This window comes from Hoplias malabaricus, chromosome X2 (assembly GCF_029633855.1).
Source record: "Hoplias malabaricus isolate fHopMal1 chromosome X2, fHopMal1.hap1, whole genome shotgun sequence".
NCBI lineage: Eukaryota > Metazoa > Chordata > Actinopteri > Characiformes > Erythrinidae > Hoplias > Hoplias malabaricus.
The window spans coordinates 13,856,842-13,872,237 of record NC_089819.1 but is presented as its reverse complement, the minus strand read 5'-3'; the positions used below and the strand labels follow the sequence as shown (position 1 = coordinate 13,872,237).

General features: G+C 38.7%; 1 protein-coding gene across 1 annotated transcript in view; it reads left to right on the top strand.

Annotated features, from left to right (window-relative positions):
• LOC136677249 (LIM domain kinase 2-like) overlaps positions 1 to 15,367 on the top strand; it is a 39,639-nt gene extending 24,272 nt beyond the window's left edge. Inside the window, exons 6-16 of the mRNA XM_066654734.1 lie at positions 514 to 619; positions 3,082 to 3,293; positions 3,669 to 3,855; positions 4,131 to 4,217; positions 5,697 to 5,828; positions 7,091 to 7,147; positions 8,037 to 8,102; positions 8,735 to 8,909; positions 11,529 to 11,584; positions 11,864 to 12,021; positions 13,274 to 15,367. Coding sequence (XP_066510831.1) covers positions 514 to 619; positions 3,082 to 3,293; positions 3,669 to 3,855; positions 4,131 to 4,217; positions 5,697 to 5,828; positions 7,091 to 7,147; positions 8,037 to 8,102; positions 8,735 to 8,909; positions 11,529 to 11,584; positions 11,864 to 12,021; positions 13,274 to 13,475 — 1,438 coding nt within the window. The 3' untranslated portion in view covers positions 13,476 to 15,367. The remainder of the gene's footprint in view (positions 1 to 513; positions 620 to 3,081; positions 3,294 to 3,668; positions 3,856 to 4,130; positions 4,218 to 5,696; positions 5,829 to 7,090; positions 7,148 to 8,036; positions 8,103 to 8,734; positions 8,910 to 11,528; positions 11,585 to 11,863; positions 12,022 to 13,273) is intronic.
• Positions 15,368 to 15,396: the final 29 nt, after the last annotated feature.

The window sequence follows — 15,396 nt, the reverse complement described above, 5'->3', positions numbered from 1 at the left end:
ATTTATTTATTTTTATTTTTTTCCTTTCCCCTCTTTTCTCTTTTGAAGTGTCCTTATGACTTATGGCTATATATTGAAATTTTGATCAATTTTAATGGCACACAGAGTGGATCTGTGTCGAGAAATCAACCAAAACACAGATGTGGCTTTTGCCGTACTCCCACACTTGTAAATAATGGTTGTAAAATGTTACATAACTGTAATTGCAGGGTTTCAGCATTCTGTGGTTGGAAGGGTATTTGAGAGGAATATGTACCAACTATTGTTTTATCTGTCCTTCAAGCAGTTAGATTTAATGACATATAGTTTTACTTGGTAAAATCTGCCAAGCAGCATTTTTTATGCATTTATGGCCTTGGTGTATTTTAAGGCAAATGCACATCTGTCTGTTATGGAAATGTTATGGTAGTAAACCTGCCAAGCCTGCTTTTGGTCCTTTAGGTAAACTACTATATGTGTCCACCTGGCTAAAGTTTCTCCTTGTGTGTGCACTTGCTATCATTGTTTCCTCAGGGTCAGAGGGATGCTGATTAGTCCAGAGGTCCGAGATGCCATTCATGTTGGAGACCGCATCCTGGAAATCAATGGCCTTCCAGTGGGAACATTAATGGAGGAGGAGGTGAGTTGATGTGTCAAAGACTAAGAAGGACAAGTTAATGATGAATTATGCTAATGTGGTTTTGTTGGAATGGGGTGCATCCACTACTAAAGGTGGAGAAGATGAGCTAGAATGCATGGAATGTAATATTTTACAAGCTAAGAAGTTCCAGGTAGCAATGAAGTTAAGGTGATTATGCCGGTATGTGCATCCTGCATACCTAAAGGTAGAAAATAAGATTTGGAATGCTAGTACTCTAATATCTCAAAGGTTAAAGAGGACTAACTAATATGATGCTATGGTACTTATTTTATAAGGGTATGTATCTACTACTAACTGAAGACTTGAGTCGACAGGCTTGTCTGCAAGCACTCTAATATATCAAATGCGTGGTGGTGATGAAAGTAAGATAATTATGTGGGAATGGAGTTTATTCACTGCATGGCAGCCTGTGTCAGAATGGTCATGCCAGCTTATTAGATTTCACAGGGTTTGCACAGACCCCGCCAAAGCATCAGAAGCTGTAGGTACTGCCAGTTACTGAAACTCAAAACGTCTGACAGATGATTGGGCTTTCAGAATTGTTTTGCCTGAGGATTGAGGATTAAATTCCCTTTTACATTCCCCTAAGACTAGGCTCATAAGTTAATTGTACAGCACCATTTATAAAGGTTTTACTGAAGGGACAAAAATGGAAATGGAAAGTGGGTGTATATATAGCTCACAGATGTTGGGTTTTGTTGTAGATCTTAATTTTTAAGTCAGATTACATTAGTGTTAAGTTGCATTTTGATTAATTGTTTGGTTGTTGTGGGACTTATATGACCTATTCATTCAAACTCCCTCAACTTCGTTTTATCCTTCAGAATTAAACATTTTGCACTTTAATTTTGTAACGATTGTATTTCTTTTCACTTTCAAAAAGCACTGAAAACTGACATAAATCCTTAAAACCTAAGGCTAAATGGGCAGGGCTAAATTGCCTTCAGTTTAAACCTTCAGTTTTCCATTATAAGTGCCCTGTAAATTTCAGTTCTTCTTGAATCAGGTTGCTCGTGTTTGACAGAGGGAGTGTACTTTAGTTTGAAAGCAAGTCAGAAGGAAATTCTGGTCTGATTCCAGTTTTAGAATGGTGTGTCACTCAGGTTGAAATGCTTGGTATTTTCCTATTTGATTTGACTTGAGAGAGATGCACATTCTGGATTCCTCATGTTCATCGTAAGTCATGTTAAATCTGTGATGTAATCTGATTAGACACATAAACATATTATGCAAAGATGTTTAATGAAGCCAGTAGGTTATTTTTTATCTTTAATGGGTGAGGCCTGAATCGTACTGAACCTTACTGCTTGCTTACATAGCTACAAGCTAACCTGCTTTACCTGAAAATGTTAGTGCTCATAGATATCAGTGATATTCATTAAAGAGTCATTAAAGAACCTCATGGACCTGAATACTTACTCACTCATGTTTAGCAGAACAAACATCCTCTACAAGAGGGCGCTGCTAGTGCTTAAATATTATATGGTGCTTTACGTCAGTGACACTGTTTTTCCTTTCTGACCGAATGAACTATGGTTCTTGAACTGGTTTTGTTAAGCATTCTAAGAATCTTGGTGCTATTCAGCTCATCTTGCTGCATTTCTACCAGTTTCAAAAAGGAACCAAGAAATATATCATAATTGCAGGGAATTTTATACTGCTCCACTGCTCCCTCACAGAGCTAATGTCTGTTTAACCAGGACTGTGCCATAGTCGTAGATAAATGGATAGAGTCATGCTTTATCCAGTGTTTTTATAGAGAGTTCAGTTGACAGTGACACATGATATACATGTGTAGACGATGCTGAGTTCTGAGACTTCCTTCTGTGCCTGTGAACAAGGTAAACAGCAATGAAAAGTAGCCAACGTATCTCTGACCACTGTCACAGAAACACACAGATGGAGCATTTTACTGTTTATATTTCCTTGCAATTTACTTTTAAAATCAGAAATCGGATTTCACATTTTCCATGTTCCTCATTTCAAAACAATTAAAAAAAAAATTTGGCAGTCTGGTAATGTTTAATATGTGATCACTCTTCTATTTTGTCTTGCATACTCATGGCATTTATAAACAAAGCACATTGCCACATCCATCGTTTCAATGAACATGGTACAGGACCCAGTCATTAAAAAAAGTAGAAAAAAAATAACTATTAAACAACAAGAAGACAGGTGATGCATGTTGGCTAGTGACACTGATATAATTTTTGCAAGTTATTAATGAAGGTTTTATAAAGACTAAGTTCAATAAAAACTAGAAAGGTAAATTCACATTATTCACATATTGATTTATCGCGACTATATTTTTGTCATTATCATGCAGCCCTGTGTGGCATTGTGTCACATTGTTATTTCACCTCAATTTTATTCTGTAAATATTTCGGATGTATCCAGAACTGACCTCAAGATTAAAATCAAATTGTTATTGGCTGTTGTAGGTGGAAGACCTTATCCACAGGACCAGTCAAACGCTGCAGCTGTTGATCGAGTATGATCCGGTCAGACAGAGACTGGACAGACTGCGTCTGGGATCCACAAACAACCGCCTGGGTGTCCCAGCTGCATCACGCCTACGTCTATCTTCTCCTTCAGATGCAGTGATCGAAAGAACGGCAGCTGACGAGGGCACGCTGAAAAGAAGGTCTCTCAGGTACAATAACCATGGCTGCTTGCAGTTTGCTTACTAAATTTTAATTCAAATATTTAAAAATACAATTATTGGGTTGCACTGGGCACATCATACTAATTTGAACCTTATGAACTGTATATTTTTGAATGTTCATTCTTGTGAAGCATATTAACTAAGATTTGTGGATGAGACTTACGAGGTTTTTTGACACTATGTATCATAAATTCTTTGGATAGCATTAGTACCACTGTGTACTTCTACTCTTATATTTTATATATATATATATATATATATATAAAGTATAAGGGAGGTTGTTGGATATTTTCCCCTGTTTTTCTATACCACTTTTAAAAGATATTTAAGATTTGATTAAATGGGTTTAATTTTAAATTACAGGCGCAGTAACAGCATCTGTAAATCTCCGGGTCCCACCTCTCCAAAGGAACTCCCAGCACTGGCACGAGACATTGGACGCTCAGAATCACTGCGTGCTTCCTCCAGTTGCTCCCATCGCATCTTCCGACCCTGTGACCTCATCCACGGAGAGGTGCTGGGCAAGGGCTTCTTTGGTCAGGCCATCAAGGTCTGTCCACTCATCATTCTTCCTTTTCTATTCTTCATTCTTAAGCCCACAGACCTTTGGTGGCATCAGGTGTTTTAGATCCTGTTTTCAAAACTACTTTGTTAAAGCAGGAGACTATAGAACAAAATGGTCACAGTTGGAAAAAAAATTGTTTATATTTAGCATACAATACTGCCATTTTTTTTTTCAGAAACCGTATTTCTGTCTTAAGAATACAATGACACTCAGTATGTTAGAGGTAGCTGATGTATGATTGGGAATTTTTTGTCCAATAGGTCACCCATAAGGCCACAGAGGAGGTAATGGTGATGAAGGAGCTCATTCGGTGTGACGAAGAGACTCAGAAAACTTTCCTGAAGGAGGTGAGATTAACTGCTTTACTCCAGCACTTTACACTGTTACAGTTTTCAGAGCTGGTTAATGCTAACTGCAGCTCATAAACGGCTAGTGGGTGCTTGTTAAATGACATTACAGAATAGGAAAGCTACCAAATTGTGGTGTTGTCCAGTGACATTTTATTGGCAGCAGTTTGAAATTAAGCTTCAGCTAGAATTTTTTGCATTGTGTGATTTGGTTAGACCTGGCTAGAAATAGGAATTGTTTATGAATTGAATGTTTACGCTGAGCGTTTACCACACGTGAAAATGACAGGAAACAGAGGCACTACACAACCCAGTATGTTCAACCCAATATGTTCGACCCTCAGTCAGACCCAGAGAAGAAGAAGAGGAGTCACCTGCACAGAGCCGGTCCAGACTTTCCTGGGGCCCTAAGCAAAATTTTAAATTCTGAGCCAAAATGAAAAATTTTTGACAATTGTACCTGACCCTCCACTAGTACTCTCCCTCCTTTTGGTTTAGAATAAACAGCCAGCCATATACAGAACAAAATGCAGTGTAAACAAACCATTTTTATTTAAAAAAGAATATATAAATAGTAATAGTAAGTAACTTTATACTGTACTGTTGTGTTTGGGAAATTTTAAACAAGTATTAGACCGTATAAGAACATCAGTATATGCTTTGAACTTTTCAGCTTCAAAGTTTGGTTCATGAGACGGTGGCACTGCGAGGCTTTTAAGGTTGTGAAGAACAGCTGGGCAGTGCATGCCACCTCTAAATATATTCCCACGGCTGTGTACATAGACTATTATTTATTAACAATCCAACTTCGAGAAGAACAGTCACAGGTTTACCTCACTGCTTTTCTTGCAGCTCAGTCTCGTGGAGTCTTTTTTTTCTCTTTTTTCCATTTCCTGAAGGATAGTTTCTCTTCATCTTCTGATTATACACAAACTCTCCCTAACTTGAGACAAGGGGGCCTTCGTTAATTTGCGGGGCCCTACTCAATGTGCCTTTGAGTGCATAGGTCAGTCAGGCTCTGTCTGCACAAACACCTTCACCAATGCCAGGATGATTCAGTGCAAATTTCCCTAGCCATCCAAATGGCTCGCAGAAGCATATGATTCCTGACACCAAACTCTTTCAACTGACTCACAGAAACCGGATGGAATTTTATTTTTTATTATTTTTGGCGCACTTAGCGTTTATAAGAGCAGTAGAGACCCAAGTGGAAACACAAAAGCATGCAAAAAGTGAGTCCCCTTTGAAGGTAGTCTTTATAAAGATGTTTTTAGCCTTTATTTTTAATACTTTCGAAGTCTTCTGACACGTTAGAAAGACTATGCATCGTTTTCTATTATTCAGTTAAGTGCCGTATTATTTTTATTTTTTTATTATTTATTATTTATTATGCTCTTGTCAAAATGATCTATTTAAATAGTGAAAATGAAAATGACTGAAAATTGACTTGTTAGCATTTTTTCTTTCTTTTTTCTATAGGTCAAAGTGATGCGAAGTCTGGATCACCCAAATGTTCTCAAGTTCATTGGTGTGCTGTACAAAGACAAGCGGCTCAATCTCATCACAGAGTTTATTGAGGGTGGAACCTTGAAAGACTTCATAAGGGACATGGTATGTCCAGACAGATAAATCACCCCTCCTACTGTTCTTCTCTTTCATTCTTAATAAGCAGATCTGGTAGTGGCTGCACAAAGTTTAGCCAGACATCGTGTCTGTAACTCGCTACCTCTAGTGTCCTGGGGTAAACTCTGCAGACGGAGAAAAGTGAAGGTACTGAACAATGAGAGAGCAAGTGAAGGGTGGGGGAGAAGGCGGAGCAACAGGGAGAGGGAGAGAGAGAGCGATGCATGTATTTAGAGAGGGAGAATGGAATGCAGAGCGAGGGGAAAAAGTGTTTCCAGGTGAGAGAGTTCAAAGAAATGTTGTTTTCCTTGCCTCCCACTGTGGCTGGCTCCAGCACATGGTCTGCAGATGAGGAGCAGGTCAGCACACAGGTTGCCTCACAGTGCTGAGAGGGCTTTTCTCAGCCTAGGGCATTCAATATTTGTATTTGTTCAAACATTTGTAGAGACTCCTTGAAATTAGTGAATACAACTGATTGTGGAACTCGATGCTCAGCTGTGTATACTAACGTTGCAAAGTTGGCACTTGAAATGCTGTTGCACATGAGTCAATGTTGATATTGCTCAACACAAAGAATATTATTTTAATGTTTAGTGTAAACTAATGCTACATGTAAATTTCAGTAGTTATGTGGTTTATAAATAGATTTTATGTATAATATATGCAGTGAACACTAAGTTATATTGTTCTGGATTAAATGCAGAAGACCCATTTCATTGTATATTCCACAATGACAAATAAATGCATGTTTAGGTTTTTTAACATTTAATCTAACAGACTTTAGCAGTTGATGTCCCCCTCTAGCTGTCCAGTGACGTATTAGCACAGTATCTTGCTGGTTTCACATGTTCCAGAAGAAGCATGTGCTGGCCTTCACCCTCCCAGTTTGGTGTCATTGTGATAATAGGGGAGTCTTCGAAAATGGGTGGAAAAAAGTGTAGTATTTTTATATATTTTTGGTTTTAAAATAACTTACTTGAATCTATATCAGCCTGGAAATTGCATCCCTGCCTCCGACAATTTAGTGTGTTCACCTGTGTTCAGTACTGAGGGAGATTTTTGTAATGCCACTTTGAATCACATGGTGCAGCTGTGATTGTTTTTGGTTTGCAAAGCTACTTATTGACACACTATATAACCCCCCCACCCCCCATCTCTCTCCCTTGTTCTCTCTCTTGCTCTCACTCTTTGTCTCTCACTTTCTCACTCTCTCTTGTGCTGGCTCTCCATCTTTCACACACATTCTTTAGGACCCATTTCCATGGAGGCAGAGGGTCAGCTTTGCCAAGGGCATTGCTTGTGGAATGGTGAGTAGTAAACTTGATTCACTTCAATGATTGACAGTGGCTTTAGTGACTGTTCACTGTTACATATACATGGCATTTACACTGGTCAGTGAATAACTAGCCTAAATGTGTTTGAAACTAACACATAGAAAAAACAATTTCATATTTGGCTTTGACTTTGGATGACATCTGTTTAGATTCTTTAGAAAATTATTTTAAAGTTAAAACATCTTTTCCAGTATAGGTTTGGTTTCCCTTCTTTACTGTATGCTTTGTATTCTTCTTATGCTTCTACTATATGCTTTGTTTTTATCTTATGCTTTTACTATGCACTGTTTTTTGAAAGTCCATACTCTTTACAGCTATCTAGCTAGAGATCTCCACTGCATCCATTACTTTGCGCTTTCCCAAGTTCACATGCATTAACATTACTGTCGGTCCCGATACTATAGAAGCACTTCTCTAGCTTTCTGAATGCGGACAATCTTTCCTTTAGCCTAGAACACTTTTGCTAATATGATCAAACTAAGCCTATTATTTCTTAACACATTTGAATGTTACTAATATTATCAGTAAAATAAATTCTTAATTTTATTTTTATAGGAACTACAAAAATGTTACTTTTATTAACTTGTTACTATTTGCAATACTACAAAAGGTATAGAAATTAAGTTTTGTTTGAAGTTAAAAATGAAGGTATTAATAAACAACAGCTTGACAAATGTGTAATGTCTGGGTAAAATGTATTATGTATTGAGTATCCCTGTTTATACCATCGTTTTATTAGTTATATTTCCTAATCTGCCCCATCCCCACTTTTGTCCATAAACAACAGAAACTTGTTACATAATGTTTTTTGGCTCCATGTCGTCCATCCTTTGCTTATAAACACAGTTTTGTGTCCTTTCAGGCATATCTGCATTCAATGAGCATCATCCATAGAGATCTCAACTCACACAACTGCCTGGTGAAACTGGTAGGTGACACAGTTAATGCTTGCTTCTTAATCTCTTAATGTAGCAGCCCCTGATTCACACAGATCATTCTCAAAAACATTCAATCCATTTGTTTTCACTGCTGTGAACTGCAGTAGTATGTGTGTCTGGAGTTAAAGAATGGGCTTTGACGGTGTTGAAATGGTGTTTTTGTTCCACTGCTGGAGGATTGGCTCTCCTGTCCCCGGTGCTGATTGGCCAAGGGAGGAGTACTTTAGCCTTCTTGTCAGCACAGACAGAGGCTGAGAAGGTGAAAAACAAAAACAAGTTATGCAAGAGTGAGCGAGAGACAAGACACAGAGTGAGAAACAGGCAGAAAGAGAGAGAGAGTGAGAGAGAAAGACTGCAGTTTCTGAAGATTCCTGGTTGTGTTATGAGGCTAGATAGAAGAATTGATGCTATGTCAGCGTGCTACAAAATATCAGTATGAAGTGTGAGTGAGTGAGACAGAAAGAGGAAAAAACAACAAAATGAATAATTCATGAACCTCATCATAAGTGTTCATCACCCATAGCCCACTGTGATACAGTTGTGTATCCGAGTAAACATTCAGATTCACTGTTAAAAAAAGAAAAGCTCTAACTGTGGTTGGTGCTTGTTTTTCCATTTGCAGGACAACACAGTGGTGGTGGCAGACTTTGGCTTGTCTCGACTTGTAAAGGACGACAAAGTGAAACATCCACCACCAGACAAGCCCAACAAGAAGAGGTTATTCCGCCGCATTGACCGGAAAAAGCGATACACAGTCGTAGGCAACCCATACTGGATGGCCCCGGAAATGTTGAACGGTTAGAAAAGCTCATATTCATTTATTTTCACAATATATTTAGATATCATTTGGACCCAGTGCCCAGCAGATTTTTACATCAAAAAATGACAATTTGACAAATATTACAGGGTGGGCCATTTATATGAATACACCTTAATAAAATGGGAATGGTTGGTGATATTAACTTCCTGTTTGTGGCACATTAGTATATGGGAGGTGGGAAAATTTTCAAGATGGGTGGTGACCATAGTGGCCATTTTGAGGTCGGCCATTTTGGATCCAACTTTTGTTTTTTCAATTGGAAGAGGGTCATTTGACACATCAAACAAAAGGGAATTTCACAAGAGAAACAATGGTGTGCTTTTTTTTAACATAACTTAATTCTTTCATGAGTTATTTACAAGTTTCTGACCACTTATAAAATGTGTTCAAAGTGCTTCCCATTGTGTTGGATTGGCAATGCAACCCTCTTGTCCCACTCTTCACACACTGATAGCAACACCGCAGGAGAAATGCTAGTACAGGCTTCCAGTATCCGTAGTTTCAGGTGCTGCACATCATGTATATTCACAGCATAGAAAATAGCCTTCAGATGACCCCAAAGATAAAAGTGTAAGGGGGTCAGATCGGGAGACCTTAGGGGCTATTCACCTGGCCCACGACGACCAATCCACTTTCCAGGAAACTGTTCATCTAGGAATGCTCGGACCTGACGCCCATAATGTGGTGCATCATCTTGCTGGATAAACTCGGGGAACGTGCCAGCTTCAGTGCATAAAAAGGAAAACACATCATCATGTAGCAATTTCACATATCCAGTGGCCTTGAGGTTTCCATTGATGAAGAATGACCCCACTATCTTTGTACCCCATATACCACACCATACCATCAAGGTGTGCAGCACCTGAAACTACGGATACTGGAAGCCTGTGCTAGCATTTTTCCTGCGATGTTGCTATCAGTGTGTGAAGAGTGGGAGAAGAGGGTTGCATTGACAATCCAACACAATGGGCAGCACTTTGAACACAGTGGTCAGAAACTTATATATAACTCATGAAATAATAACATTAAAACCAAGCAGGCCATTGTTTTTCTTGTGAAATTCCCAATAAGTCTGATGTGTCACATGACACATCTCTCTGAGGCCAGGAGTCCTAGAGGGCGCAACTGGCCTCTGTCTCTCTGCTCATGGTGCTAGTTAGCATAGATGTCTGTCAGCTGACGTAACAAATCTAGTCAGCTTGTGTTCTCCTCCAGGGCTTTAGGCTGTTCAGTGACATTACATTAGCCCCAGTTTGAGAAGAAGGGGTGCATTGACCTAAGGTGTCTCACAGGAAGCATGTGTTCACCCATACCCTCCTTGTGGCACCGTGTGCAGTTCGGGTGAACTACTAATTGGTGGAATTCAGAAAAGACAAGGAGGATTAAAAAACCCTCATTAAAATGGAGATTCAACAATTCTTTAAATGGTTTGCATTATTAATTTATTTAAATGTAAAAGAAATTCAGGTTATTCTAATGTGAAATGATGCACTGTAGAAATGAACTGACACAGAGTTTATTTAACAATTTATTTTTTATTTATTTAATTTTTTAAACAGGAATCCAGAGACCATTTTATATAAATGTAGCCGTTTCATTTGCACTCCTGAACCACCAGGGAGCCTCCACATTTTCACACATACTGAATGTTGATAATGGTGAAATTAAGTGATACACAATGAAATTGGAATTATATCAATATCGGCATATAATTGATTTTTAGATTATCTGCATCTGACCGATGCTTTGATTTCGCCGATATTCAAAACCAATAATTGCTGACACATTTATACTAGATAAAGACTAGATGAAGAAAGAAAGACTGATTCACATGTAGAAAAAAGAAATGGCACCTATTCTTCCCCCTCTGACAGTGGGAAGCTCTTTTCTGTATTACTATACTGTAGAATAGTTACACTGTAATATTCCTGCTGGTATTTATTTGTGTTTAATCCTTTGTGTTTAACATTCATTTATTTCATATTAATATTTGTATTAGTTTGAGGAGATCTTTAATTATATTTAACTTGTAAAGCTGTGACTAGACTCAGTAAGGAATAGTTGGTTAACAATTTTCTCAGGAAACACCCTTTATGTTATTGTTTGTGAGCAGTTGGTAGATAAAATGTTATAAAGAAGTGGTACATTTGTCAGTAATGTTAATCTAGGGGGTCTTATCCTTCTGCATTTTATAAATACATATATCAGTATCTGAATCAGCAGATATGTGCATGGATAATATCAGATGTCACCATCGGCCCAGAATTCTCATATCGATGCATCCCTATAGTGAAATTTAATATCAAATCCAGATTTCTGGATTCTCTTTTGTCTAATTCCATGTAAGCTCCCCTTATAACTGCAGACAATTACAATTCCACATTAGTTAATTTCTAACATAGTGTTGTCTATAAAAATGAACAAAAGTACAGACAGTTCAAGCTTCAGGGTAGTGTTTACTGTCTGTATGTATGCAGTTTACTTTTGGCCATTTATATTAATAAGTGTTTGTAAATTAGTATTGGTTTTTGGACTTTACACTTGCAAATAACAAGAAGTTTAAATGTAGTTTGTCTCTGACCTTTGTGTGGAACAGGTAAACGCTACGATGAGAAGGTGGATGTTTTCTCCTTTGGCATCGTACTCTGTGAGGTAAGATGTGGTGCTTTTGAAGCTTTGTTTTTTTGTTGTTTCTTCCTGAGACTTCTCTCTTCTTTCCTTTCTCTACAGTGAGCCTGTTTTGCATTCTGTGGTTATTCCAAAAGGATTTATGCAAATCTGCAAATGTGAAAAAAGCTAGACATATTCTCTCTCTCTCTCTCTCTCTCTCTCTCTCTCTCTCTCTCTCTCTCTCTCTCTTCTCTCTCTGTGTGTTGTATTTGCTTCTCATTCACACAACGTGGGTTTATTTTTCTCTGTTTTTGGCTGCAGATCATTGGGCAGGTGTACGCAGATCCGGAGTGTCTTCCTCGGACTCTGGACTTTGGGCTCAATGTGGGCAAGTTTATGGAAAAGTTCCTTCCTGAAGACTGCCCACCTGCTTTCTTCCCTCTGGCTGTGGCCTGCTGTGACCTGTTTCCTGACAGTCGGTGAGTGTAGTGCAGTAGCTGGAAGTGCAAATGTTAAAGTAGGTGTGGTCAGCTCCTGGAGACGATTACACCATGTTCACAACATACAACAACATTTCACCTCCCACCAAACTGTTTCTTCCAAAACTATATCACAAGAAGACACCCATGATTATGGTTTCACCACAGCAGTGAAATAAGCAAAACAACAGGGCAACAACCAACACTTTGGAAACCCCTCCTCTAATGGTTGTTCATAGTGTATGTGTCAACTAGCTTAAGGGAGAAGAGCTCATCTGGGACCATCCTTGGTGTCCTATGTGGAGCCAGTATTTTCATACTGAACGTCTGGATGAAGTGACGTTAAAGTTTTCGGCGCACCTGTCGTGTTTGTCTTTGTTTTGACTTGAGCTGCAATTTAAGGCATACGTCAGCAATAAAAGCTGAATTCCAGTCAGGTTTGTCAAGCATTTTCTCATGTCCTCCCATGGACACACCCAAAGGAGCTTTTTGCGTTTTTTCACCGGTTGTTGTACTCCCTAATTATGAATCTCCCCTGCAGTGAATGACCTGCATATTTCACATCAGTTTAGTCATTACTGGGTTAATGGAAGACTATATTCTTTTACCCTAAAAGAACACTACCTGCATTTTCCCTTCCTTGTGAATTTACTGCGTTTGACCTGTGTACATTCTCGTGACTTGTTTGTGAAACTGTAAAACCCACCCATAGATGAACTCTCTGCCCCTGTCCTGCACATTTGAGCATTTTCCTTTTTTAAATATCAAAAATCCCAGTCCTCCGCTTACCACAGGATAATGTTTTATAAGTGATACTACTATTTTTTCATAGATTTTAGGGTGTATGCCTTTATTAGAGCTTACTTTCTTTTCAGAATATTTGCTTGTATTTAAAAAAATATATTATCTCTAGGGATATTTTGCCACACTTCCAAAGTTTAGTCTTAAATGTTTGCTTGAATTTTTCAGGTCTGTCAAGTCTTGTGTGCATGTTAAGAGTCCCTTTTTTGTTCTGTATCTTTGAATAATTTAAAAGAACATTTCAGACATATTTAATTTTACCTACAAAAATGTAAGAAATCTTTAGTTTTGGAGACTGCCTTTCGTTTTAAGTTCTCTTTCTTCCTGCAGTGCGTTCGTTACCTTGTATCTAAACTCAGAAATATTAATTGTACTTAATGTCTGTTAATTTCTGCTAATTAAATATACAAAAGATGTGGTCTCTTAACATTTTCACGTGTCTCCTCTCCAGGCCTACATTCGAGAAGCTGGTGGACTGTTTTGAGGCCTTGGCGCTGAATCAGGAACTGGGCATCCATCTGCCAGCCGAGTTGGACGAACTGCAGCAGAATCTGTGGAGAACTCATGGCTCAAACACAAATGACTTCTCTCCCGACCCCAGTCCTACCACGCTAGTCCCAGAGCAGCCCACCCTGGAAAGCAACAGCACGTAGCCCACGGACACAAGGCTCGTCTGGACTCTGCGACCCCTGCTCACTGAGAGCCTGCGCAACGACAGCTGGAGCCAGTGACCAAAAGGAGCAGAAGAAACATCCCCTTTCATAATAACTTGCACAGATGTGTTTACAGCACCTGGAGCTGTGGAGATGAGATATAGTGTGGATGGCGGTAGGTGGGCTATTGGCCTTTTCTATGGGCATTCTAAAACTGCTGACTCTCTCAAGAGAGCAGGCACATTTCAGTGTTCTCCATGTTCTTCATATTCCTTTTCTTTTCTGCACGAAGGGGTTAGTTTTCCTGTATGATTACAGACTAATTTGGGATTTCTTGGTTTGCCGATTCTTTACGGAGTGCCTGCAACTGGAGGCGTGATGATGACTAATGTGTAAAATGAATCAAATGTCTGAAACGGCATGCAGCTGCTAGCGTAACTTCTGCTATGATCAGCAATATTTAATGAATCTGGACAAGTGTAGCATTAACATATTTTTAGACATCCTGGAGCCATGGCTGTCTAAAGATGTGCTCAAGTCTTCACTAATCAGTGGGTGTTAAATGCTAAAGTACACAAAGAGTAAGTTTAATCCTCAAATCCAATAATTACTGGGCCAAGCTGCCCCCTGGTGGTTGATTCCATGTGTACACCACTCTAAAGGGATCAGCATAAATCTCTTAAATCTCTTATTCACTATTTATTTAGGGGCTGCCTACACAGGGACTCGGTGACGCATGTAAACACTGAATAAAATATTGAAAGATTATTTCTTTCATATTTATGAACAGCTTGTGTGAATCAAGATTGAGATAATTAAATTATGTTTCATCTTAACTGTTGTAAATTCCTGGTTAAGAACATTATATATCGCTTCTATTAAATATTACACGTCTTCAAATTAAAGCAATGTATGTGCATTTATATTTTGTATATATTGCTGTATTGTTTTAGTTTACTTCCTTTACTTCCATTACTTATTTAGGTCCTCGTTAATGATGATTTGTAAGTTAAATAAATAAAACAAATCTGAATTTGAGTCCTAAATTGTCTTAGATTGAGTCCTTAGAAAGCAATGTGATTTATTCGTAATACTGAACACTATTCATAAATAACGAAGCACTGCTTGATTTAAAGGCACTCCTCTGCCATCGTGCATGTGTCAGATCTCTGTGTAGGTGGGTTTTAAATCGAGTGTAACTGAAGTCTTTTGCCTGCCTTGTTGTTATATAGCTCTTTAATTTCAAGTATGATGTAAATAGATTTCCCAAAGCAGCTGCACATCGTGATACCTGTAAAGCTGTTTGATAAATAGTACAGAACCCTGCAGTCCTGGTTTTGATCCCTCTCTCAAAACTGGAGCTGGCATTCTTGTTTGATTATACTTCTTTGACATCGGTGTGAGAATTGTAAAAGCTGTATGATTAATTTTCTGTAACAGTTTTGGGAGAATATGGGTTTGCTAATTGCAGAATTTTGTAGAATGTGAAAAGTACCATTTGTTTTCCCTTAGCTTTACCCTGAGGTACTGTGTACAAAATGTAACCACTACAATGTCTTTTACCTTAGTGTTTCTTACACTAATGTTTCATGAATAAATGATGAATGAGAAAATGCAGATTTTTTGTTCTTCAGTGGCCCATTATTATATTCATTCATTCATTATCTGTAAGCGCTTATCCAGTTCAGGGTCACGGTGGGTCCAGAGCCTACCTGGAATCATTGGGCGCAAGGCAGGAATACACCCTGGAGGGGGCGCCAGTCATTCACAGCGCAACACACATTCACTCTCACACACACATTCACACCTACGGACACTTTTTTTGAGTCGCCAATCCACCTACCAACGTGTTTTTGGACTGTGGGAGGAAACCAGAGCACCCAGAGGAAACCCATGCGGACACAGAGAGAACACACCAACT